Source organism: Anser anser (assembly GCF_964211835.1).
Source record: "Anser anser genome assembly, chromosome: 7".
NCBI lineage: Eukaryota > Metazoa > Chordata > Aves > Anseriformes > Anatidae > Anser > Anser anser.
Window position 1 is genome coordinate 325,517 of NC_139727.1, and position 27,648 is coordinate 353,164.

At 39.7% G+C, this 27,648-nt stretch overlaps 1 protein-coding gene and 1 pseudogene across 2 annotated transcripts in view; both read left to right on the forward strand.

The window, feature by feature from the left end:
* Window positions 1-327: 327 nt before the first annotated feature.
* LOC310902316 (uncharacterized protein) overlaps window positions 328-27,648 on the forward strand; it is a gene marked incomplete at its 3' end in the record, with an annotated part of 116,380 nt that continues 89,059 nt past the window's right edge. The window contains exons 1-5 of the mRNA XM_083843673.1: window positions 328-415; window positions 498-620; window positions 2,451-2,561; window positions 2,839-2,892; window positions 5,693-5,851. Of these exons, the coding sequence (XP_083699799.1) occupies window positions 2,535-2,561; window positions 2,839-2,892; window positions 5,693-5,851 (240 nt within the window). The 5' untranslated portion in view covers window positions 328-415; window positions 498-620; window positions 2,451-2,534. The remainder of the gene's footprint in view (window positions 416-497; window positions 621-2,450; window positions 2,562-2,838; window positions 2,893-5,692; window positions 5,852-27,648) is intronic.
* LOC310902310 (nuclear pore complex protein Nup153-like) lies at window positions 13,480-16,479 on the forward strand (annotated as a pseudogene). Its single transcript has 4 exons — window positions 13,480-13,570; window positions 13,912-14,034; window positions 15,572-16,183; window positions 16,463-16,479. The product of its transcript is annotated as a nuclear pore complex protein Nup153-like (transcript).

The following is a 27,648-nucleotide window of genomic DNA, read 5'->3' on the forward strand; positions in this document are numbered from 1 at the left end:
TCCTCTTTTATCTTAGCCTGAAGGAAAAAAATATCTGCATTGGAAGCACAGTATTAACTTGGTAAGATTGCTGAAAACTACTTGCAGCTCTGTGAACAGTTTTCAAGTTTGTAGGTGATACTTGGTTTTCAGTCTGTACGTGAAGTTGATCTATTTAAGGAAGCTGAAGTCATGCTTATTTTTCTGTATTGAAGAACTTGAATTAGTGTGATCTTTATTGTTAAAGTTCTGTACGTACGAGAGGCATTTACATCTAGCATACGTCATTTTGGCAGATGTTGCAGTTTTAAAAAATACTTCATCATCACTGCTCTTGCCCGCAGGAGCTGAAAGAACTCATTCCCTCTCGCAGCATTCTGCAGCTAGCTCTAAGAAACCCGCATTCGGTTTATCTGCTTTTGGAGGACTGTGTCCTGTAAGTACTGCACAGTATTTCTTTTAATCAGTTTGAATGTGTACCTGTTTTTCTATCCACCTATCGTACTGTGTTTCCGTAGGCACGTGGAAGCACATCTGTTTTTAAGCAAAACCAGCTTGGGTTTTCTCCATTTTACCCCGGAAAGACGGCCTATGGTGGTGCAGCTGTAAGATCAAGGCAGCGAAGAACGGAACCTTATCGGGTATGACAAAAGTAGTGTAGTATTAGTAGTCAAATGTAGTAGTCAAACCTGGCTAATATTTATCTGTGGATCTTCTTTTCCAAGCATGCCTACATTCATGCTATGGATATGTTGTATAAACCTGCAGTCTTTGAAAATATCTAAAATCAACTTTGCTGATCCTTTGTTCTTCTGGTACACAGAGGCATGCAGGACTAAATGCAGTCTCAAGATAAGCAGTAACATGCTTTCTGTTTTGAACAATTCATATAGTTCTTGGAGAGAGTTATTTGCCCCCAAGTGTTCTTGGAAATAGCAAATAAAAACTGCTGACAACTCTGATTAGCTAGAGCTGAATCGAAAAGGAAAGTCAAGTCAGGTTTGGTAGGAATGTATTTAAATGAAAGTGACTTTTATCGATAAATCAAAAGGAATTTTAAGAAAATGAAAACGCGGGTTTGCTGGCTCTGTTCTGACAGTCCATTTGTGCAACGGAAAAAGGGCAGTACAAGTACCTCACTTACGGGAAACCTTGAAACCTTGTGGTGCAAAGCTGGGAACCCTCTTTGGTCGGCTATTTTTGTTTTTTACAATATTACTGCATTATGGTAAAAAGAGAAACCAAAATACTAGGCTTTTAAAGGAGAGAGTAGCTTGCTTCTTGCTGCTTGCTGTGAATGACAGCAAGGTACTAGAGAGTCCAGCGAAGGGCCACCAAGAAGATCAAGGGACTGGGAGCACCTCTCCTCTGAGGAGAGGCAGGGACTGCTGGGCCTGTTTAGCATGGAGGAGAGGAGGTTTGGGGGGATCTTATTGGTGTATATAAATACCTGAATGGATGGTGCAAAGAGCATAGAGAGCCATTGTGTTTTCAGCGGTGCCCAGTGCCAGGTCAAGAGGCAACAGGCACAAACTGAAACGTGAGGCTCTGTCTGAGCATCAGGAAATGCTTTTGCACTGTGCGGGTGATGGAGCCCTGGCACAGGTTGCCCGGAGAGGCTGTGGAGTCTCCCTCTTTGGAGGTCTTCAAGAGCTGACTTGACATGGTCCTGGGCAACCTGCTCGGGGTGGCCCTGCTTGAGCGGGGGGGTAGACCAGGCGATCTCTAGAGGTCACTTCCAACCTTAACCATTCTGTGGTTCTGTGAGTCTCACTTGTGTTTTTACATGCTGCGTGGTCTGCTTCCTGTCTTCACATCGTGTGATAAGCACAGTGTGGTTATTTGAGGGGTTTAACCTGGGAAGAAAAAAAGTCACACCAAAGGAAGTTTTTGACTGATATTTGAAGTTGGGTGGTGCAAATAAACAGTTTACTTTTTCAGTGTAATGTTTAGATCTGTTACAGTTTAAATCAGATCTTTATCTTTTAAGACAAAGATTTGCAGCCAACTTTAATCTTGGGGGAAGGGAGGAAGCAAGAGAGAAGTAAAACTAGTTCCTGGTTATGATTGTATACACTGATTTTAAGATGGTACACTTAGACCATCGTGAAACTCTGAGGTCTGTGTTGTTACTGAAAATGCTTTCTGTACCACAAGCCTTTTCTTGAGTTCTGTTTCCCTGATTACTGCTTCGGAGGCCTTAGCAGTCCTAGCATCATCCGTCTTGACCTTTTACAAGTACGGAGTTCTTTTATTGCTCGTGCAACAAGCACGTGCAAGATGCACTGAGGCCCAAGGTAAACTTCATTAAACTCCGAATGTATTCTTTATGGCTTAAACTCCCAGTGACTGCATTTTTCTCTGTCATCAGAATATATTGATTGTATCATCAGTGTAGCCTTGGGACGTAAAATACATGCCTCTTTAGCTCAGAATTGACCATTGTAACACTTAAAATGCTAATTTTTCAGGCACAAAGGAGAGCGAAAGCTAGACAAGAAACTGTGCAGTCCCGCGCTACGTTAAGTACCTCAGCACGGCGCATCTTGGAGGCAATGGAGAAGCTGTCAAGCCCTTTGTTGGTAAATAGCACTTCTTTTAATCTGTTTTTGCTTCATGTGTTTATAAAACTTAGTAAATGTGCCATCAAAGCATAAAGATAAAACTATTCTTCCTTACGTTGTGGCCGGTTTAATTTATTGCGCTGTTTTTTCAACAGGATGCTAAAAGAATGGCATCTGTTTTGCCGCTGTGTTGTGTAAGTTGACCATGAACCCCCACATTTTTGTTGCAGGGAACCCTCTCTCTCAGGAAACAAAAAAATGCCCTCTAATATTTATGCTTTGTTTTTTCCCTTAGCCTCCGGACATAGATAAACCGGATATTACTGACTTCCAGTCCAAACGAAGAAAGGTAAGAACCAATAATGTCTTAAGCTGAGGTAGATAACTTTTTCAATGCTTTATCACTATTAGAAAAATTTTCTCAAACCTCAGTGACAACATAGACATCAAATCAAGTTAATATTGGCATGTATCCACAATAGATGATGGGTTGTGAAGATTACTCAGGTTAAGAATTATGTTATCTTTGTAAGTTGAGAGCAACAACTCTAGAACACACCAAGTCGTTTTATCTTGTCCCCCAACTTGGGGTGAAGCTGCATATTAAAATTCCTGTTGAGGCAAGTTTTCTCTTGAAGAAATGATCACAAATAGAAAAATACTGATTGAGTGGTCATATAGACTTTGTACAGACTTCCGTGTTCATTCGGGCACAGAAAACTAGTTTTTGTGCTTTTTATCACCATTCAAAGTAAAGAGGAGGAAAATTGTTAATTTCCGACGCTATAAATCTTACGCTCCTAAATTCCTATTTGGAGGTAGCACAGAACTGGTGAGAATGCTGTGGTAAAGCATGATTTCCTTTCATTTTCTTTAAAAAATGAAAACTAGTCATCTTTTTTTGATGACTTTAGTTAGGGGTATCATTAAACTGCAAAACTGTACCAGGCACAATAGCTCTTGGTGTATTAAATGCCTAACTGGGGGAATTAATATTTTTCATTTTTACCTTTAAAACCAGCGATGAACCATCGTTGGAGTCTGATAAATTTTCCATAAAATTAAATGGGCATCTCTTTCTGCGAAAACATCTGTGTTTCCAGTATCAGTCTGAGTGTACAAATGACCACTTGTTAAGTGTATGGGCTTCTTAGGCTGGAAATCAAAGTGGACAGTAATACTGGTTGCTTATTGCTTTTAACTCTTTCAATCTCTGTATTGTTTAGCCAGCACAATCTCCATTTGGTAAAGTTCTAAAATGAATGTAGCAGCAACTGCTTAGTTTTTAGGGGGGTAGAGTTTTTTTTTTTCTTTTTCTTTTTCGACGCTATAAATCTTAACGCTCCTAAATTCCTATTTGGAGGTAGCACAGAACTGGTGATAATGCTGTGGTAAAGCATGATTTCCTTTCATTTTCTTTAAAAAATGAAAACTAGTCATCTTTTTTTGACGACTTTAGTTAGGGGTATCCTTGGGCTTATTAAATTGCAAAACCCTTAAATGACCACTTGAAGATCAGGTGACTGAAGGAAATAACAAGATGTGCAAACTTTTCATCTTCTGTTCTAATGAGCAAAGGGACAGTGTCTCAAGAAGTTTCTGTGCTAATTCCTTGATTGGATGGATGTATAATTAAGTTTACAATCACTTCAGAGTTTACAAACATCTCAGATTTCCTGGACCATCTTTTCACCATCTGCCAAATTACAAGGGCATGGAGAAGTGAAGTATATCATAAATATTATCCAAATAACTAAAACCAAATCTGGTGTGAATTCTCAGTTATATTATAGCAATACACCTGTGATAAGGCATTAAGAAAGATCTGCCAGATTTGCAACAGAGAGCCTGAAATTGTCAGCCACTAAATGAATGTTGCACGCAGCTGTCAGTGGGTGAAAGGAGATAGATTGTCTATTCATAATACTAGAATTCATAATGGTGGCGGGAGAAGGGTAGCCCGCGATGAGAAGCAATTATTTGCTGAGGAGACGATCGTGTGTTTTCCTGCTAAAGTGAACATGCGGTTGACGGAACACTTGTGCACTCAGGCTAAACTTCTGCAGTGGGTAGCAGTGATGTGGTATTTTTCTTATTTCAAGGAACTGTACCAGGCAGAATAGCTCTTGGTGTATTGAATGCCTAACTGGGGGAATTAATATTTTTCTTTTTTACCTTTAAAACCAGCAATGAACCGTCGTTCACTCGAAGTAGATTTGTGAACTTACATAAAACATGTCTTATTCAAGGTTTCAAACTGAATGTAATATTTTTTAGAAAGATGTATTTTTGTATACTTTAGAGAGAGTGTGAATCCTATTACTAAGAGCTGGGAGATACTGTGAAATTAAAGCTGCAGCGTAAACAATTTCCTGTTGGTATTGATTTGAACAATAGCATGCTTCCTAAGACTGTATTTTCTGATCCTTAAGACCGCAGGCGGAGCCATCGGTAAATCTTGTAGCCTTTAGGGTTTGTTTTCTGTCTGACAGTTCAGTTAAGTCAGTTTTGCAGAACACGCAGTGGTCTGTGTTAAAAATTAACTCTGGTCTGTGAAAATGCTTTGAAAAGGGAAGTCAAACCCACTACTTGAAGTGCATCTAATGCACATGTAAAGCATTGGATCATATTTTAATGAATGAGATTATTGTAAGATTGACAAGTTGTTTTTTTTTTGAGTGTGTTCTATTGTTTGTGTAACTTTGAAGAGGGAAAATGTAGGGAATGTGAAGCCCAGAAGCCTGTATAATTAGTTGCTTAACACTTCGAATGTTAAATTAATGAATTAAGCTACTAAAAAAAAAAATCACAGTGTGGGCAGAGGAAAAGATAGGAGCATATTCTAGGAACATGGGTTATTTTAATTATGGTAGCATGAATTATTTTGTCTATGAAGCTAACTGCCAAATTTTGAAATGGAATTCAGTCAGACTTTGGCTACTTATATATAGCTTTATGGATTTCGTTACTGGTTTTCTGGTGATTTCCCTCTACAAGTTGAACGGTCTTCAGAATTTTCAAATTGTATTCACTGAGTGCCAAGACCGATGGGGGGAGGTTTATAGTTCTGTAATTTGTTTTCATCAATAAATATTGGAATTAATTTGGGTGGACATAAGGATAAATTGATTGCTGTTTCCCTTTCAAAGCTGGAATCCCAGAATGCATTCCAGCCTCCACCTGTTAAGAGACTTGTGACACCAACGGTAAACCGTCAACCGATGCGTTATACGCGGTATTCTGAACCATCACCGACTTCAACTACTCAGTCCAGCAAAATTTGCCAGAGAGGAGACACAAAGTACCAAGTGAGTACATTTTTGAGTCTTTATGTGCCTGTTTTTTTTTCCAGTCTTGGAATGTTTCTCAAACCAATTGTTATCCTATCTTTGCAAAAAGTACTGATAGTATGTTTGAGGCGAGCTTTAAGGCAGTGGGAACCATTGTGAAATAGATTGAGCTTTTATGGATTTAATTCTGTTTTTGGAACACTCAGTGTCTTGTGGTTGTTTTCACGATGTCATGATGTGCTATTGAGTCATCCTGTTGTCAGTGAAAGAATATTAAAAGACAGAAATGTTTTCCTTTTATATTCTCATGTACACAAAGCTGTCACTGATGAAACATGCTCGTGTTCTGTGTAAACTATTCCAGGTGAGCTATGTGCTCCAAGTGAGAGTTCTGACAATGTGCTGAGTTATCGGTTTTGATTGCTTTGGAGTAGATGGAGTCTAATAAATTTTCCATAAAATTAAATGGGCATCTCTTTCTGCGAAAACATCTGTGTTTCCAGTATCAGTCTGAGTGTACAAATGACCACGTGTTAAGTGTATGGGCTTCTTAGGCTGGAAATCAAAGTGGACAGTAATACTGGTTGCTTATTGCTTTTAACTCTTTCAATCTCTGTATTGTTTAGCCAGCACAATCTCCATTTGGTAAAGTTCTAAAATGAATGTAGCAGCAACTGCTTAGTTTTTAGGGGGGTAGAGGTTTTTTTTTTCTTGTTTGTTGATAAATGACAGAAAACAGAAAAGTATGTCCCTTTTACGGGGTTGGCAAACACAAGTTTTGATGAAAACTCTCCCCCCCACACACACAATTTTTGTCATTTTGTTTAAAATAATTACTTTCTTTGTTAGAGGATTTGACAAATTTGATTTAGTGTTCTATCAGTTTGTCCTCAATGCTGAGTGAAGCAGTGATGCTTACTTTAGCCCCAAAATTTAACTGAACTGTACCCACAATGCTGAATTAGGGAACAACGTTAAGTAGGTGAGGTGTATTCAGGGCTATAAAATTAAAAATAAATAAATAAAATAAAAACCACAAAAAACCACATGAAGTGGTTGTTGGTACTTTGTGTATTCTGTACATATTCAGCTAAGTCTTGAACTAAACTTAACTTGCAGGGGATGAGAGAGAAGACTTTGCCTGCAGAACAGCGAGCAGAACCATCTGAAAGGTATGACATCTATTAATTTAAAACTTACTTGAAGGAAGAAAGACATCTCCTTTTTCAGTACGGTCTGCACCTGAAAGGTGGTGACAGTTCTCAGTAAAAGGAATGGGAAATCCAATGAAAATTTTGTATTTTGAGGCAGCTGCAAAGTCTGGATTGTGTTTGAAGATCAATAGAACTTTGAGAAAATTGTTGTTTTTATGAAAGGAAGGAAGATGAGCAAGAATAAAAGTACTGATACACCACTTTTTATCCCAAGTTTATCTTCTGAGTAGGATACGAAGATGGGAAACGAGGCACGTTATAATGCTGTATCCACAGAAAGGATCTTTGCTATTGGAGGCCTAATTTTTTCCTTCTACAGGAAATATGGCTCATTTTGTAGTTTAACTAAATCTGTAGCGTTACAAATTTTGCTTTGACAGATATTTCATGGTTTATAACTCAGTTTACTTATAACAAAATAATTTGTCCCTCCTAATGTTCCCTAGGGGAAAAGCTATTAGTTTTAGCTATTTAATTGCTTGCAGTTTGAAAGCTCTGTCCTAATGGGATGATTCTTTCTGAAGTATTCTTTAGAAGGTGAAGTAGGGGAAGTGAGTTACAGTTCAGGAGGATGTTTATTGATGTGTTTTTTTCTTTATTTTTTAAGCAAAAACATGGAGGAAGATTTATGATTTATTATTCTTTTTTTTAATACTCCTTTCATGATGAAGTTAATTGTCTGCTTTGAGTTCACATGAAGACCATGTGTTCTTTAGGATCATTTGAGGCCAAATGCTAACTCATCTCTAAAATAAAAAAAATCCAGCAGAATTAATTGAATTTCTTCTTGAGGAGACTGCTTTGTGTTATACTGCTTTCTTGGTTTAGGTCAAATGAGTTATCCTCCAGATAATATTGATGGCTTTTCCTTCTGGGCAAATGGTGTTTTGGGTAATAATGCTTGAGTTAAGGGACTTTGCACTCGGTTTTTAGGGGGTCGCTCTTTTCAAAGAACAGTAGCAGGGAATTTTGTTGACTCTATGCTCATCTGCCAAGCAATTCTTATGTGACCATGGGCATTCTTTGGCTTGCAGAAAGAACTCAACACTTTGTTTTGGCATCTAAAAGTTGGACTTCACAACAACCACCTTTTTAGGGGTGGAAGCGACTGGCTTTAAGGTTCTGGTACAGGTGCAATCAGGTGCTGGGTTTTAATTATGTTTTTTTCAAACTGTTCTAAATTGTCTTTGCTAGAACTCCTTTCTACTTCTCCATTTAGGAAGGAGATACAGCAAACTCATACTGCTTTTGATTTCGTTCACAAAGTTTATTGCAGTGCCCTACCTTTTGTTTGTAGAGTAGGTAGTGGTGGTAGTGTTTTTTGTGATGCTGGTCTCTGTTGGGTGCCATGTTCTGGAGCAGGAGCACCACACTGATCTGCTGGCAAGAGTCCCTTTGGACAGTTGAGTTGGAATACTCAGTAAATCTCTGGCCCACCAATGCTATATATCTATGCGTGTGTGTGTATATATATATATATTTTATATCCTGAGTCCAATTGTAGATTAGACTTGCTTGAAGGCTGACAACTGTCTTTGCCCCCTTGAAGCTCACAGGTGTTAACAGAAAGAGGAATATGGGCTGTTAGGGGCAAGCGATAGTTGTCTGAATGAAGATCTATTTTGATGTAAGACTTTTTTCAGAATTCTAATGGATTGACAGTTTGGATTAGAGAAAAGTCTGAGCATCTGCCTTAGGGATCTGTCTTCCTCTATGCAGTTACAGTGCTAAGCAGGCTGTTGTCAAGTATTTGACAAGTTTAGACCAGTTCTCCTCCTCAGTATTGTGGGAGTTTGACCTGGTGTCTTCCAGTGCGATCTAATGCACTTTTGTACTGACTGACTGATTGGCTGCAAGATAAGCTTTGATGTCACGGTTTTTCCAGGCATACTTCATTTTCTTGCCATAGTACTTTTGTTAGAGTTATTCCCTATTCCACTTCTGGTTTGGGTTATTTTTTCCCCATTTGCTCTTGGATTAGGATATCTTTCTGGTTTTGAGCTAGGCTTTTTTAAGTACCAGAAAAACGCCTTTGTATGCCTTACAAAAGGGATCTGTATTCATGTCTGAAAAGACTTCTGGAATGTTGGCATACCCAAACACCTCTGCTGTTCCTGCTGATGGCCACACGAAAGCCAGAGCTGCTTCTGAAGCTTAGGCCATATTACCTTGCCACACAAGTCTAAGGCGTCCCTATTCTATCAGAGCTGTTGGCAGTGTTTCCCATGTGTATGTGTGCATATGTGCACTCTTTCTGTATTTTTGTGAGCTGTTCTTTTATATCCCTGCAAAAGATACACGTGCATCGCAGAATCAGAGAACCAGTCCTATTTAAAGGAAGCACTGGAAAATAACAATCTAAATCAGCTCTTCTATTTCAGGTCTTCTGGCTTAGTCATTGTTCCCATGTGAACGGTGCACTTATGTATGTCCTTTTCATTGCTGCTGTTAATAAAGTTTTTCCTATTTAGAACATCAAGTATTTACCAGCGTTTAGCAACTTGTGAGACAGCTTTAGTTTTTTTCTGATCAGCAGGTTTCAATTCTAGGACTAATAACAGCTCTAATATCTTGAAAAAAAAATTTGGCTGGTAATTTTTTTTTCTCTTGTTTCCCCCAACTTCTGTACTGTCGTGTGCTAGCAATGTGACCAGCTACAAATTCAGTACTGCTGCGTCCAGTGGTCTGTCTTCAGGAGTGAGTAGCGGAGGCGGCAAAATGAGAAGGGAAAGAGGAATACACTATTTATCAAGAGCTGTACAAGAACAGGTAAGTGACTCTTAAATTAATTGCTGTCACTGAGCTTACTGAAGTAACTAGCTAAGTGTGTCAGTTTTATTGCATCATAGTAAATTATAACAATACCGCTTTATTTTTGCATTGTTTTTGTTTTCTTGTGGGTTTCAGAGCAGGCTCCAATTGATTTCCTGTCTTTGAATACCTGAACTTTGCTTATGTAATTTTGAAATTTTTAATTCTCTTACCTTGGAGATTCTTCAAACTATAACATTTCTCGTTAGCAATTGAATGAATGAGTCCTAAGAAGAGAAGTTTTGGTGAAGGTGTGTATAGTTTTTCTACAGGAATGATACTTGAAACGAGTGCCAAGTATAAAAAGAAAAAAAAAGCTTAATTTTTGGTTTCATATTTAAGTCGTACAGAAAGATACAGGCCAAGAGTGTGAAAAAGAGTAGTAGAAGAGAGCATTCTGCATGTCTGCTAACGATGACTCAGTTTTTGATACTCACCAAACTCATTGTGAGAGAGTTTTTTTCTCATTTTAATAGGAAAAATCTATTCCATAAAACTATGACCATGAATATTCAGATTATTTTTTCTTTTATTGGATGTTATATAAGCTGCCTGTAAGTTAATTTAAGTATTTACGTTAACATTAAGTATTTAATTAATATTAAGTTAATATTAAGTATTTAAGTTAATTTAAGTTTCAAATCATTAAATGGGACTTCTGGATGATGCAATATAAAGAAATCATAAACACTGTTGTTTATTCCTGTAACGCAAATAAAATAATGGTCCAAATATCAAAAGTTCCATAAACTTTTCAAATCAAAACTGTGAAACAGATGTAAGCTACAGGATGCACTGAATATCAGTAGTACCAACTTACATCCCTTCCTAGTCATTTCTAAGTAGATCATGATAGTACTGTACAAATTTTGGTCAGATTTCCTATGCCATTTAAAACATAACTCATCCAATCTTAGTAATCGAATAAAGTAAGTGGCAGGGATGAAAATTGAAGTTGTTAAGAGGCTGTTTTCTGATTTTTATATTTGCATCCTGATACATGGTATAGACTGTATTTACCAGAACACAATCTTCAGTGCTGCTAGTCTGACTTTCTTTGGTGCTTTTTGTGTTTAGTTTGGTTGTTGAACCTACCTGCTTCTTTAAACATTACCTTTTTCCACGTTCACTGCTGTAGTGACTTTAGAAACTTCGGCAGCTATCCCGCCTAATTTTGCAAGAGGAACACTTTCTCACTTGTCTTGAGAGTGTACTCTTAATTGAAGCCATGCGAGGGTAGTTAGAAAGGATGATGCTTCTCCAGAGCTTTGATGACTAAAGTATAGAAAAGAAAGAAAAAAAATGTGATCTGTGCGTCTCTGTTCTGCACAGGTTTTGAGTTAACTTTCAGTGTTCTTGCTGTACAGTTGTTGAATAGAGTATAATGTGGAAGCAGGCCTGCCATAAATTAAAATGACGTGGTAGACAGAGGTGGGGAGATCGGGATTTCTTCTGGAAACTTGCTTTCTCTTAATTTGTATGGATTTTTGTTCTATTTAATTTTGTTAATAAATTGGGTGCGATGGGGTGAGAAAGTAGTATGTCTTGTATAAGAAAAATTAAAATTTGCAACTTTAGGAAGTGGAGGAACCAGTGCTACCGAACATACCCCTACCCATCAGTGCTGCATCGCTGCCTCAGTTCAATTCTAGTTTCATTGGTAGTAGCGCTGTCTCAGCGTCACCGAGCGCTGTTTCAACAGCAGCAATGAGCACGGCAACTCCAGCAGCTGCGACGGGCATGGCAAATCCATCAGAGGTGGAGGGCATGACAGATCCATCAGAGGTGGAGGGCATGAAAGATCCATCAGAGGTGGAGGACTTGACAGATCTATCAGAGGAGGAGGTGGAGGACATGATTTATACAACGGCGACGTCAGGCATAACGTGTTCAACAGTGCCCTCAGGCTTGACATGTCCAATAATGGCGGCGGGCATGCCATACCTGCTGATGACAAAGGACATATCAAGGTCAACAGCGGCAACGACAAGCGTGGCAAATTCAACGGAGGCGGCAGGCATGGCAGATGCAGCAGCGATGGCGGCGGGCAAGGTAAATCTTTATGCTATAAATAATGTTTACAATGAGTATACTGCTTTATTGCGAGTTGACTTTTTCTGTGGTGCTCATGAAACTAACAAATATTAGTTTCTACGCAGCTGAATGAATTGGGGTTGTATGCCAGTTTGGGGAAAAAGGCATAAATGTTTTGATTCTGCTTCTCTCAGTCTTAGAGCCTGCCAACTCCCATTTAACGTGATTGTATAACTGCTTCAAATGCTGTGGAAGTCTGCGGGGGAAGGGGGGTGTGGACTTTATGCCAAGTTATTTATAGTGGTTTGGGCAGGGGTAGAGTTAATTTTCTTCGTAGTAGATGATGCTGTGTTGCAGATTTGTGAGCAAAACAGTGTTGGTAAGGCACTGGTGTTTTAGCTGTTGCTGAGCAGTGCTTACACAGTGACAAGTCCTTTTCTGTTTCTCACGCTGCCCTGCCAGCGAGGAGGTCGGGGATGCACAAGAGGCTGGGAGGGCACTCAGCCAGGACAGCGGAGCCCAGAGGACCGAAGGGATATTCCACACCATTTAGCATCGTGCTCAGCAATAAATGCTGGGGGAAAGAAGGGGAAGGAGTGGGGAGTATGTACAGGGTTATGGCATTTGTCTTTCCAGGTAGCCATTACATGCGATGAGTCATTAATGCTACCTCAAATTTAACAACTTTACTTCTTTACTTCCAGTTCTTTTCCCTGTTCCATTTGGAGGGAGTGAGCGAGTGGCTGTGTGGTGCTTAGTTGCCTGCAATGGTTAAACCACAACTTTATTTAAGTTATTAAATTAGAGGTAACGTGGTCATATAAGCCTCACATAGAATGAGCCTAGGGTGCAATAATTGGCATATTATTGCAATAAAATAAACATTAATCTGTTCCAGAGTACTTGAAATATTTTTTGTACGGTTTGAAGTAGACAGCTGCTTTAACATGTTGAGGTGTTTGCTGAAGTTCTTGGAGTATCATTGGGCTGAGTTTGCCGTTCTTCAGCTTCCTGGCTTGCTTTTCCGTGCATTTAGACCTAAGTAGCATCTCCAGCTTTTCCTCTCAGTTTCTGGAATTTGGTTTTGAAGATATTGTCCTATACCCACTTGGAAACTTCCCTGTGTTTTATTATTACTTTTATCTGCAAAATAACTCAAACATCAGGTTTTTCGACGTCACTGCGGGACTTCTGTTGGGTAGTGAATTCAGGTAGTTGTTGCTCTTAAATATAAACCTTTAATTCTTTTGAAAATACAGATACAACCAACAAGTACTGTTAGCAGTCCTGAGTTTGCGTTTTCATCTCCAGTTGTGAAATCTACTGAGGCAGAAGTGCTACCTACGTCTTCTGTAAGTAAAATAATAAAGGAGCTTGACTTTTTTTCTTAGGCATTTAGTAGGCTGTTGCAGAACACTAAAGCAGAATCTGCCTTGATGGAGAAAAGTATGTAGGCTTCTGGCTTATAATTTGTCATTCAGCATGCGTGCTACAAATGTGAAGAGCAGCTTTCAGATTTGGTTTTGTGTGTGCATTCGATTGAAGTTCCTGTGGCTTGAGAATCTGAAAAACCTCTCTTGTTCATAGCAGATTGGGTTTACATTTAGTGTTCCCGTTGTAAAATCGGCAGAACTTTCTGGACCCAGTGGTACTCCAGTGACGCCCTTTCTTACCCTAGGTAACTGAAACTTTAGCACTTCAGATCTGAAGTGCTGATTTTCCTTTTTTTCTTTATTAAATCTTCAATCTGTCCTGTCTGCGCATGCTAGCAATTCCAGGCAGTGTTGGACTTCTGCAGTATTTTTCCAGTGACAGATCTGCTTTTATAATTTTTGTTTTGTTTTGTTGCTTTTTGTTTTGCTTGTAATCATAAAGCATTGCAAAGTAAGTAGAATTTGTGAAGATTCTTATGTGAGAAGCATGAAAGCTGGAAATTCTTGTTTCTAACAAAAGTGAGTATAATCTGCTCTAACTAGGTCACATTGTGAAAGCTGTTTTTGTTTTCTTTTGTTTCAAAAGACACCACCACCTCAACCAACATCAACACACAGAAAGAGGAGGTCAAAGATTTTGCTGGTGGTCCCTTCACCACTGCCCACGTATTAAAGGAAGGAAGCGTCTTAGACGTTCTAAAAAATCCTGGTGAGATAATGAACTCCTTTTAAAAAGATGCTGCAAAAAATACGCTAGCATTTTTTATTAAAAAAAAACCAACACACGACTTATGGTTAATAGAGTATCTGCTATAAATATGAATGTAGGAGAGCATTACATTAAGCGCTGCGTTTGTTAGGGTGCATCTGCCCCCTTCTATTCTAAGTGGTGTTTGTTGCTGGAAGTAAAACTGCAAGATGAAAAGCAGATGGGTTGCATCTCCTTTACGTGTTAGGATGTAATTGTAAATGAGGTACTAAGAGAATTAGCCAGATAATCGGTGTTTCATTTTAAGTAAATACAATTTGTGGAATTGAAAAGGAAATGTTTGTAAAACTCAACACTCCTGTCCCACCTTCAGCCCAGGTGAAGAAAGAATAGGAAAGAGCTTCAGTTCCAAATACATGGCGAAAGCTGCGAATCTTTGGGCCTTAGCTTACAATGGCTCCTGTGGATTAAAATTTAAACTGCAAACAGAAGTGGAGTGTTTTACGTTAAAAACCCTTTTCTGAATTTTGTTTTTAAGCAATTGCAATTGTTTTCAACAGTTTCATAAAGTGTGTCTGTGGAAAAGATATCTTTTAAGAAAAAGGGCTTTATTGAATTTGATCTTTTCCCAAAAGTCTTCTTCTAACTTACATACTTGTTAAGAAGGCAGCACATTTCTCTGTTGGAAAGAGCTAAGTGAGAGAAAATACATTGTGCATTTTGTTTAAGGAAAGACCTCTGAGTGAAGTGACATTCACTTTCTTTATCGGTTTAAAAGAAGCAGAATCTAAATCCACATTGTTCAAAGACTTCATTTTTGACTAAAAAAAACCCAACAAACAAACCACAAAACAACTATGTTCAAGGTAGATTTACAAGCAACTTGAGCTGCTGTTTAAGATGCATTTCCTTTAGTCTTTCTGTATTAGTAGCTTGTCTTTCCTGTTAAAATTGCCACCTTTTAAATAAGGAGTTGTCCTGTGTCCGATGCATTTTGAAAAAGATTATAGAAAATTAGACAGTTGTTCAATTGTCTTGAGTTTTTATTATTTAATTAATATTCAGCATCTGTGGGAAAATACCGCATGGATTGCTGCTCCGAGTACAAACTTCTGTACAGTTACTGGAGTAGATTTGAGTCATCTGCTACGGAAGGAGGAGCTTTAGAAATTTGATTCGATTGGGCATCGCGTCTTAATCAAATTGTATTATTTCCATTCCACGTTGGACTGTCAGATTTCAGTCAGCTACTGTCTGTTTGTACTTGTATCGACCAGTGAAAATGTTGATTTAAAGCTTGCTTGGAAACAAAGAGTTAAATGAAGCTTTAACGAAATGTTCTGTTGTGACCCAGTGCAGCAGATGAAATTTCATCCGTTTAGATAAGATTTCTGGGGACTTCCTGTTGCGCTCGGTCTGAATGTCTAGTTGTAACCATTGGCACCTGAGTTGAAATTTTTGCCCTCTAGTAAAGTCACTTAGTTACATGTAGTGAGGTGCTGCGCTAACAGGAAGACTTTTTTTTCTTGCTTCCTAGACTTTGGATTGTTGAAAACACGCTCTTCTACGTCTGCACAACCTACAACAAGCACAGTGGTTTATACTAGGCCTGCAATAACAACTTTTTCTGCAGGTAAAGAGACTTCTAAACAAGCATCGTACTGGCAATCTGATACATGTGACCCTTTTCTGCAAAACAAAGACATAAAGGACAAATGTGTAACTTGTCAAGCTACTAAAGCGTCAACAGTTGAGAGTATGAAACAGACAGTAAGTTCAAGTCAATGCGACACCTCAAAGCCAGCAGCGCCCCCAGCAGGGATGCTGGGCTTTGGAGACAAATTCAAAACAGTACCTGGAACGTGGGATTGTGATACATGTCTTGTCCAAAACAAACCGGAAGCTACAAAATGTATAGCATGTGAGACACCAAAACCTGGAACGGGAGTAATGCCTGCTCTGACATGACCAGTGGTCACAGACAGCTCGGTGACAGTGACATCCTCCTCGAGCAGCACTGACACAACAGCCACTCTGGGCTTTGGAGACAAATTTAAGAAGGCGAAAGGCTCTTGGGACTGTGGAATATGCCTTGTACCAAATAAGACGGAAGATAACAAATGTGTAGCCTGTCAGTCTGAGAAACCAGGTATGGTCCTTTTTTTCCTGTTGTTTCCATCCTAGCCTCTGTGAATCTTGTACAGAATAAAAGTACGTTGCATATATGGAATATTTTAAGCAACACGATTCCCAGGTACGGTTGATGGATTAGCGGCTGTCTGCAGGATTGGTTTACAGGCACTTCAGAGGTCTCAGCCCAGGTTCCAGCCTGTCGCATAAATTGAACTGATTGTGAAATGTATTAGTACGGAGCTGGATCAATGCAGATACCCCCGGCTTTGCAGCTGGTGAGGGAAGGTGGCTGAAGTGAGTGACTTAATTTAAAAACAACATAGTGATTTTTCACTGGCGAAAATGAGAACTCCATAGAAAGAGTTAAAAATGACTGCGTTTTTCTCTTTCAAAAAATAAGTAAAAAAAATTACAGAATGTGTCCAAAATGCCTCTACTCACCGTTTGTATGTAATTGAGGGGAGATGTGAAGCCAGATTTCAAGACAGTGTAGTCTTAACTAGTCTTAAGCTAAAGCAGAGAGATGCCTATGAAGGTCAGTGGTAGGCTTCAAGAAAGCGAGTGACCCGCTGGGTAACTTCTTCAGGGCAGTACTGGGTTGTTTCCCATTGTGTGTGACCGTAATTGATTTTGAGCGTGGTTGTATTGTTTTTAAAATACGATTCTAATTCTAACTTTGACTCTAAATGTCATTTAACATGCCATTACATCGAAAAACACCTGTGCAAATATATCGTGGAAGAAACAAATTAAGATGGACTAGACCGGGCTTTTGTAATCATCCTGTGCGGTAAGACTGAAATTTCCTGAGGTAAGATAATGGATTTCAGACAGAGTTGATTCTCTTGGACTTCCAACCTCTGAGCGGTCAGTCGGCATCTTTGTCTGAGGCTCTTGCCATTGCAAGGAGGAATTTTGGAAATGAGGGGTTTACTGTGACCATGGTGCAGTGAATTGCACGGTTACGTTGCACTTGTCAGGAGGAAGAGCGATGCAAGTAATACTAGGATAAAAGTTTTCTGCGTGTGCCGTGGAAGGGAAGAGCCATTCTTGTCTTTCCGGTTTTGAATTTGAAGCGTTATCTTCTGCTTCTCTCTTAAAAGGCACCTTTTTTTTAAAAGGCACCTGTCAGGCCTCTTTATGGAGGTTACACTGTCGTCAACAGCAGCAGAAGCTTGTGTGCTGAACAGAGTTGTGTGTTGTTTGGAAGCTTTGAGTTCCACTCTGGTTTTTTTGTTTGTTTCTTTGTTTCTTTGTGGGTTTTTGGTGGCTTTTATTTTTTTCAGGGGCGGGGGGGGAGTTGCGGAGTAGTTTTGAACATTTCTGTGGGATTTGACAAATCAGATTTAAAAGTTAATGCTCATTTTATAGTTCATGTTCAAACAGGATGGTTAACTGTCTTGTTTGTCTCACAGAGGGTCCAACACCTGTGACCAGTAGCAGTGCATCTGCATTTTCTGCTCCTTCTGGAGAATTTCTGGATTTAGACAAATTTAAGAAGCCTGAAGGAAGCTGGGATTGGGAGACCTGCTTGGTTCAAAACAAAGCAGAGGCCACGAAGTGTGTAGCCTGTGAAAGTGCAAAGCCAAGCACCAAAGCAGAGCTCAGAGGTAATACTTAATGATTAAAACGAGGATGCATATTCTGTGATTTATTTTTTGGTTTGCTCTGATTTTTTTTATTTTCTTACCTGTTAAGCACAATTATTTTTTCCTTTGAGGTGTGGCAAAATTATTCGTTTTTCCTGTAGGAATATTGCCTAGATAACTTCTGTTTCCACACTTTTCTCCAAGAATAAGTTTATCCTTTTTAGAGAAAAGCTTTCATTAATGACGTGCTTGTTCTTTACATGCCCTACACGTTGTTCATTTGGAGTTCAGACTAAAAACATGATCTTTCAAAGAAGTTCGTATACTTTTTAAAGCCAGGTGGTGGGCAGAAAACACAATTGTGAAAAGTTTTATGTAGAGAGGAAGCATGGGGTTTTCTTGTTTGTTTTACTGTTTGGTTGGTTGTTTGTTAAACAGTTTTGACTGGAAAGATCAGGACTAGAATGTAGTTCAAACCTTCACGTACTGCAGATACACCGTGGGTTACGGACTTGACATTCACTTATTTCTGCAGGTTTTGGTACTGCGACTGCGTCCACAAAATGCTGCCTTGCCATCATTTACATTCGGTGTTCACTCAGAGTGTTCAGGTGCAGAGTCTGCAGCTGCCTCACAGTTTACTTTGGGAAGGACAGAAGAGAAGCAGGATTCTGTCACTACTGCTGCTCCGTTAGTGTTTGGAAAGAAAGCTGACACTGAAGAGTCAAAGACACAGCCTAGCTTTTCAGTTGGGAAGTCCGAGCGTACAAAAGAAGAGAGCACAGCAAAACCTATGTTCAACTTCAGTTTCGTTAAACCATCAGAGAAGGAACCTGAGCAAGCAAAGCCAGCTTTTTCATTTGGGGTCCAAACCAGTACTTCAGGTAAACAGAGTATCTTTTGTCTTCACTTGTGCGCTTATGTCCATCAAGTAAGACCTCTGAAACCATACTAGAAAAAATCTGCGGGATTTGATATGTTCATGTACTAGAGCTTTAGAAAAAGTTTAATTCCTATATGCAGCATGTCTTCTGTCCTGGTTATTGATACGTACGAAATTAGTAGCAATCCCTTTTTTGATCTCAACACTAGGTTTAGACAAAAAATTGCGACACCTTAAGGAACCTGTCCTGCATCTCATACAAGCACAGAAGTTGCAGTGTCTCAATGCTAGCAGTACAGTTGGTGGTAAAATCTTTAGTAGGGTGAAATAGAGGCCTCACACCTTTCAGAGAAAAAAAGAGATTATTCCCACGTACTTGCAACTATGCTGCAGAGTGTACTGCTGTTACTCTAGTGCTACAAAGGTCCAAAAATCACTGAACAGTTATTAGCCAGTTTTGTATTCCTTTAATTTGTTGAAAGACTGCAGTAGAGGATTGAAGTTTTTATTGAGGATCACTGTGTGGAAAAATTCTGATTGTTAAATGTCATTTGTATGACTTAAGAACCGCGTTTTGGAGTACAGAATTCAGTATTAATTCCAGAAGGGGTAAGGGGAAGGACATTAGCTAGTAATCCCGAACAAAAGCAGTGTATAGAGCTATACTGATTTTAATCGCAGTATTCTTACAGTTGGTCTGTTACTGAACAGATATGTTTTGGGGAGATATGGTGGCCAGGGAGGCGTGTGTGTTTGTGTGCTTCCTCTTCTAGTTAAGGTTCTGGGGTTTGGTTTTGTCAGGAAAATTCGATGAGGCACCTTGTGTAAAAGGAAATGTTAACCAGCATTTTTCAACACGGTGTAGTCCCTTAAAAGTGTCATAGATGAAAAGAGGCCATAACCGCTGGGGGAAAAAGTTAGTGGGAAACTGAGAGCAGGATCACATTCAGTAGTGAGAGAGCAGCAGCCTAGGGAAAGCTGATGAATGACTGTAACAGATAGTTCTATTTTAAGTGTAAAACAACACTCAGTACTTTATAATGGTGGTCTTACCAGAGGGTTCTTCTCCATGGCTCCTAAAAGCACGTCTTGAAGGCATTCGAGTGCAGTGAACTTAAGCTGTAAGAGTTGGGCTGGTAAGCTTGGCCTGATTTGAAGCTGTAGGCACGGGGCTATAATTTCTGAACAGGCTACAAAAGAAACTGTACCACTGTGCTTTTCAGTGCTCCGTTTAGCAAAGCCATCAAATTGTTGCAGGCAATTGATGTTGTTCTTCTAAGAGCACCTGAAAGATATTTTTGTTTGAAGAGTTCAGAGGTACCGGTTAATACTGGTTCAGATAATTACAGCCAGCTCTTGGTGTTTGTGACCAATAAAGTTTGTGGCTCCAAAAGGAGTGGGTTAGTGCTAACTGATTAACTGCTGTATATGCAGAAATATGGAATCTGATTACTTACGCAGAGAGCACTTAAAATGTATTGTTTTGCTGGCTCTCAGTGAGTTGCATCTTAATGCTACCAAGGAATAAGCTTTTTGCTTCTGGCCCAAGTGTTTTAATTTGGTGAAAGCCTTTTCTGTGCACGTGCACATGCCAGAGAGGTTGCTTAAGTAATAGAAGCTATAGTAGCTGCTATCTTCTGTTTTTTGTAGAAGACAGAAACTGAATTCGTTAGCTTTGTAACTGTTATGCATACTAGAATTGGTTTTCTCCCTTTTGAAAATAGTAGAGGGTATGCCTATGTCAGATTTGGTGAGCAAGGTGATCAGATGAGGGCACTGCAAGACTGCCAGAACGCACCAGGTCTGGGGGGAAAAGGAATCCGGCTGAGCATAGGAATTTCTAAAAGGTAACCAAGGAGTTGTGCATTGATACAGTTATTCTAAATAATCAGATTCTTGTAGCTCTGCCTTTGGAAAGTCTGTGGCCCTTGCTGTAGTGGCTGCACACAGGATGCAGTCTACAAAACCAGAAATGCAGAAGTCCTATGTTTTGACTCCCTGGATTCATCAACCTGCTTCAGGATGGCTGGGGGAATCCAACTGTTAAGTCTAGCCAGACAGCGCAACTTGGGCTTAGCTGCCATTGTAACCAGCCTTGTTTCTCAACAGCAGCAAAGCTGAATGCATTGGTAAATATTTTCAGGTTTGGGCCTGCATAAGGTAGAAGGGACAACAAGTGGTTTTATATGCTAGGGAGTTCTTGTTCTTAGAGCTTTCCCTCTAGTTTGAGAGAAGCACATAACTAGTTTTATAGTGGGTTGACAGGAAAGAAGTGGGGGGGAAAAATGGGAACGCAGGGGGAAAGCCAAAGGCGTTATTACTAGAACAGGTTTAAAATGCTATTCTTTGCTTTTCATGAGCTTAGGGCAATGGGGAGTTTAAAGCTTAGCACTTCCTGAGAGGGTTTCTTACTCTACCGGCTCAGTTCTATCACTTATTTAAGGCAATTCAGGTCTCTGAACGGTTAAAGAATTGATACCAAATTTGATGAACTTTGATTCAGGATACTGACAAAACAGGACTTCATATAAACAATTTCAGTATGTTCATGAGGTTAGCTTGTGTGTTCTGTTAAATAGTAAAAAATGACACTTCTGTTTCTGTTTACCTAGCATAATTCTGCAAATGTTGCCTCCTTCTGCTTTAGAATGGAAATGCTCTTCTCCAAGAGAGCACTGTCCAAACTTCTTTGCCAAAATTTTTTGATTAAATTAATATTGTTTTATTTTGAAAACAAGAATAAGCCACAAACATGTTTTCTTGCTTCGGCTATCCAGAAGAACGTCAACAGTATTTTCAGATTTTCCTTCCCTACACAACTGTATGTAGGAAGAGTGCAGTTGGAAGCAGAAGACCTAAGATGATGTATCTTCTGTTTGTTTACTACAGTAACAAGACAATGGATTACCTCTTTATTAGAACTTGTGTAGCTTTGCAGTATTGAAACAAATGTAGGTATTAAAATACACATCAGTAATACGTTTCTGAATGGCTGAGTACCGTGCTCTCTTAGCATTGAAATACCCAGCCATTGGATTAGTTTGTCCCTCATGTTTGCTGAGTTTGGAAGCTATTTCAGAATGCCTTCAGCTTGTATTCTTCCCCAAAAGCATAGAACTCACTTCTCTGCATCCCCAATTCAAGTCAGAGAAACTGGGCACTGCAGACACAGGAGGTCTGCCTGTACAGAATCAGTGAAGACAAGTCTAAACAGCGGATTTTTTTGAATATGCAGCTGGGTTATCTGAATGTTCTTTATGCAGTGTACCTCAGTTTTAGTACAGATAGCACTTGTCTTGGTTCTTGTCATTAGTCTGAAGCTGCCCCTGAGAAAATCTTGAAAGGGAAAGTAGTGAAAGCTAATCAGCTGGCCCTTTCTTCTTAAGAACCAGCGTATTTTGTAATTCTCCCACTAATAATAAGGCGTCATGCTGAAGAATCGCGATTGTGTTGTTAAGCAAGACTGACTTCACCTGAGCGGTATAGTTGGCAGCTGTTGAATGTTTAATGGACTTTAAACAAACAAAAAAACTGAGCAGGTGGAGGTAGACATGGCAAACTGACAGGCAGTGTCAGATGCTTCTTTGAAATGGATAATCTGACTCCATTCACTTCTTTCTGGAAATAAGATCTAGTAATTAACCAAACAAAAGATAGAAGGGTTAAGACTGCATCTTTAAAGCAGCTGTGCTTGATAAATGTCTCTGGTCTTAAATCAATCTTTAGCAAAGCACAGAGACATAGCAGCAGCTTGCTTATGCCAACGCTAAAAATACTTGATGTGTACAGGTAACCATGTCAAGGCTCTGGAGTTAATCCATGAGAACAATTCCTTCTGGTATTGGCAAAGGTGAGGATGCTTGCTTCTATAGAAATGAGGTTTTGAGCTGTGACTTAAGCTGTCACTTAGGTGACTGTTTAGGAAAGCTTCCTTTTAAGCTTTGAAGTATGTAAGCTGACAAATTGTTTAAGTTCAGAACTGGGTTTACAGTCTCTTGTTCTCTGACTGTATGCAACTTCTCATGTTTCAGACTGAAAGCAGAATTGCAGCGGTACCAGTCATGCAACTATAATGATTATTGCCAAGATTACCAGAACTACCACTCGCAGAGGAGTTACGATGCTTATGCTGACTACAACTACAGCTCCTATGCTCCCTATGACAGCATGCAAGCTGTTGGAGACTGCTCTTTAGGAGATTCTTTAATGGCTCCAGCTGTTTTTGAGGTAAAGATAGTGCACGCTTGCTGTAAAGAAAATATTTCACAGATAATATGTTGTACAGATTTGTGTGAATCAGCAAAAAGAATCCGAAGTTGAAAACATGCTTTCTGCTTAGTGTGAAGTTAAAAGAGCAGATTCCATTCAGAGGTGTTTGTATTTAAGTGCTTAAATAGTAAATCCATAGAATTAGTGATTTATACACCATTATTTGTTCACGCATACCAAAGAATGGTTTTGACAGCATAATTGCGTACGCTTCTTCTGTTCCTGTTCTTCTGATTTGCTTTGCTTAAAGCAAATTAAACAGTTGTTTTAAGTGGTCTTATCGTGGTCAATGTATTAGTTGTGACCTCCGGAGGTCCCTTCCAACCTGTACTGTAATATTGGCTTTCTTCTAAAAATAAGTAGATAAAATGCCATCTATCCTTGTAGTTGTAGGAAGAAGGAATGGGTTGAGACTGCAGCACTTTGAATCTGTGATGCTTTCTGAAATGAGTTATGATTAAACTTAGCCTTTTCTGTCTTTCAGGAATCTTCAGTTATGACTGCAATCGGTGATGACCTAATTACTGACGGTAATAAGGGTTCTATCATTGTCACTTGAGTTTAGCCATCCTTGTGCCTTTTAACAATACAAGCCAACCTCTACTGGATGAAGAACATCTTGAAAATTCAGCTGAGGTCAAACCTCTGTGGGGTTGATCTGCAATCAGCTGGGGTTTTAAAGCTGATACAGCATACACTGACCGCATCAAGTAAAACGGGACACTGTCAATGCTTCGCAGCAGGTTTCTTGTACCTGTGCCTTCATTCCCATTTGAAAATGGTCTAAGACAGAATTTTGTTCTTTGTATTGGTTCCGCTAAACAGATTTTATATTAGAAACTCAGTAATATGCAAAAGCTTTGTTCTCCACCCTGAGGTAAAAGCTTATGTTGCAGATTCCAAAAGGAGGATTCAGCTTGCACTTACAAATACGGTACAAAACATATTTGTGTCCTGGAAGGTTTGCAAAGTTCCTCACGTGGAGGCATTTTGTGTTAGTGTTTAGAAACTATCCTATGTAACGTGTATTGCCGTAGAAGTGAATTAAATGACTCTTGGGAGGGTTTCATGGCTGATTATCCGTAAACGTTATCTTTACTATCTTAAACATTGTCTTTGTCTTTATCTTGAAAGACAGTTCTAGTCCCAGCCTTCTAATATACAAATTCCCAAAAGTTGGAGTTGTGAGGCTCAAAATTTTAGAGGACTAAATACCTCACTAAAATTAGTAGATCTAATAGCTTATTACACTTAGCTTAAAATACATTTTATTAGCCATTTCACGTGAAGTTTTTTTGTGCGCATGCCTCAGATTTGATACTTGGACTTACCAGGCTTTTATTTTCAGATCCACAGCTCTACTTGGATGTTGATGAAATGAACAGACAATTCACGGAGACAAGCGAAGAACTCTACGATTCACTCATGAATTGTCACTGGCAACCTCTGGATACGGTCACTTCTGAAATCCCCTCTGCTATTTAAGTGTCTTCTAGAGCATGACCGTTAGGACCAAAGTGCTAAAACTACATTTCTTCTACATTATTCTAGCTCATAAGTTTTAAAGCACAATGATAGGTTGGGTTTTTTTTGCTATGCTTTTGACAGTTTCTGTAATCTTTTTGTTCATCACTCCCTTCTTGGAGCATCATGAAGTCATGTAAATATTCGAGAAATGTAAAGAGGTAAATGGGGTCTAAAGATAGACTTGCCTGTGTAAATAAAAAATTTGTTTCTGCAAACCTGCCAGCAAGGGATTTTACTTGTACCTGTGTGCAGCACGTTCTCTTCCGGCTTATGGAATTTAACAAGGTAGTAAGGGTATTTCATCTGTCTTTATTTTTATATGGGCATTAGGACACAAGCAAAATCTAGCTTCCCCTTGTTTTCCTGGTTCCTTAGGTAAGCGACAAGCCAAGCCTTTCATGTGCTTGCTTAGACTGGAAGTATGTATGGGAGACACTCACAGGCCTTGCTATGGAAACACCTGTGCCCACTTTTTCCTGCAGGCTGCTGGCTCTAACTGTACTACTGATACATGCTAGGTCAGCTAAAATTGGCTTATAAATAGGGTATGTTAAGCATATGGAAGTGTAGACTTCAACTGCCATAGCTACAAACATCCCGTGGAATGAGGATGATGTCTGCTGGCACTCTCTGCATCAGCATTCAGTTTTCCCTTGCCCTTCTTACTGTTAGACTTCTCAGCTGACGCTTTACAGCGAAGAAATTGCTACAACATAATCCGTGTTCTTAAACCTAAAAAAAAAAAATCTTGGAGAAAACAACTTGCTGGTTTTCCCTCCTTGCTGGCAAGGAGAAAAATAGTCCACCAGGAACAACAAAAAAATCCTAGTAACAGCTCCTTAAGTTATACCCTCTGCTACCCTCTCTGATTGCTCTGGTCTTCCTTCATTCGTGGTAATGAAGTTTTTAAAGCTCTGGTAGAAGGATGACAGCACTCAAGTCAAAGGAGATGAGAGCAATGAGGAAAGCTTTGCTTTAAGCTAGAGCAGTCTTGCGAGTTGCTGCCTTTATGCTGTTCTTATCTTGAAGGGTACAGAGTCTTTTCCAGTCATAGGGACTCCATAACCCTATGAGTATGGAGAAATAGTTGCTAATTAACAGTGTGTATAATAAGTAAGTGAGGCTGGAAACAAAAGAATATTCCTCCAAGAAAAAAAAGGAAGCAGAAATTACTGTACTTAATAGCTGGGGAAGCTGTTAAAGCTAGTTGACACAGTTCTGGTACTGCCGTGTGTGTTTTGGGGGCAACATAAACCATAATTGCTGTGATGGCAGGTAAGAATCCAATTCTTTTTTATGGCTTAGTGTAGTCAGTGAAAGCAGTGGTCCTAAGCTGCATGCTGTTCTTAAATGTAATGCAAATTCTCTTTTGTGACTCCTCAGTACTTCCAGGTTACTTGTAGCTGATCACCAGCAACTGCTTCTGTTAGCTATTAGCTGTTGGGTTTTTGCTAGGAATACTTTCAGTCCTGAATTGAAATGATGACATCCTGAAACAGAAGAGGCTCTTGGAGTATTGTAGGAAGCACATTCTTCCTGGTTCTAGTGCAGGTGTACACGTAGGAGGAGACAGAAGGCAAAGAACCTCACATAGGTGGAGGGGGTGAGGTGGCATCACAGTTAGAGCTGTTGCAGTTAACTCTTCCCAAAGCATGAAAGCAACGTGGCTGGGAACGGGGATTTGTTGGGTTGCTTCTTTGTGTGAGCCAGGGAGTCTTTTGAGGGGCAGATTAATAAGAATATGACACAAGGTAGAGGTGGAATAGATGAAGCAAAGAATCTGGGTGGGAAAAGGGTTGCTTGTACGTGTCTATGGAATTGTTTCAGGGGACTGAGCTGGGGCAAATTCAAGATAATAGATGCAGCCTCCTTGACTTTGGATGGCAGTGCTGAAGCTTCAAAACCTTACAAGGTTTGATGCCACTTCAATTGTAGTGCATAGCTGTGGTACTTGAGCTCAGAAGTGCAAACTGCACAGGATTTTTTTATCTATTTTCTTCAACGTGAGCAGCAAAACATCTTCCAGGAATGTGCCTGGGTGCTACGCTGCTTTGACACGGCTTGCTTTGCATCACCAAACACAGTAGTTAGGTTGCATCGAGTACTTTGTGGAAACATTCATTGTGTTGTCACCCAGAAATGGGATGCTACAGATGTGTGTTGGCCCGGCAGTATCAGTGCTGGTTTTTGGCCTTTGAGAGGTTGGTCCATAACATGTGACCTGCGTAACGAGAGGCCCACATAGATTGGTGACTTCATTAAGTCTGATGCTGTGGTGGTGTGTGACCCAAGGCCCTGAACGTCAGAAAATCAGGCTGTGGCCACCTATTTTATGCAGACTTTGCCTATTAACAAGGTCTCTACACTGTACGTTAGAGACGTGCGCCTCCTTTTCCGGACTAGATAGCGAAAATACCAGTTTTGTAGTTCAGTGAATGAGATTGGTTGGGCTGTTTGTTCTCCAGAGCTGAAAAATGTTGGGAGTGTATTCTCTTGGAGTCCACAGAAATGAAAATGATGAGAGGAAGAGAACGTTGGTTGCAGCCCGCGTGCTGCTGTTATAAAGTAGTTCTCTGATGTCTTTTTCCCTCTGCTGAGACTTATCAGCCTATCGTCCTTTCCTGTTAGGAGCGCATACCTGGCTTGGGATGGTGTGCGCAGGGCAGATTCTTTACCGTAAGAGCACAGTGAATGCCAGACTTCTTCCTGTACTGCCGTGTTAACCGTGAGTCACAAATTCAGGAAGCAGTGATTGCATCGGAACTGCTAGAATGCTTTGCGGAGTCTTTTTACTGGGTAAACTTCACAGCTGCAGTTACAACTTCCAGCCTGTGTTAGCTGAACACATCGTACTGGTGCCCGCCATCAGTTTGACAAAGATGGGATTGCAGTAGGAACTTGCTTTTTTCCTTCTTTTTAATTAAAAAAGTCTTTGAAGCAACTTTTCCAACACCGCCATACTTCACTTCTTCCAGTTATTTTCTGTTTTACTTAGCTGAAATGTTTTTTTTTCTTCCAAGCTTGAGGAAGTTTTCTACAAGAATGTCCCGTAATGATTTCATAAACTCTTTTCGTTGTACCTAGCTGCAATAGAGAGTGCTTTTATTCAAAAACCTGCTGGTTTTCTCTTCCAAGAAGTAGTGGGGTTTTTCCTATCTCTTCACTGATGGGAAAGGCTGTAGGACAGTAGCTTGAGGGGCTACTAATGCTGTC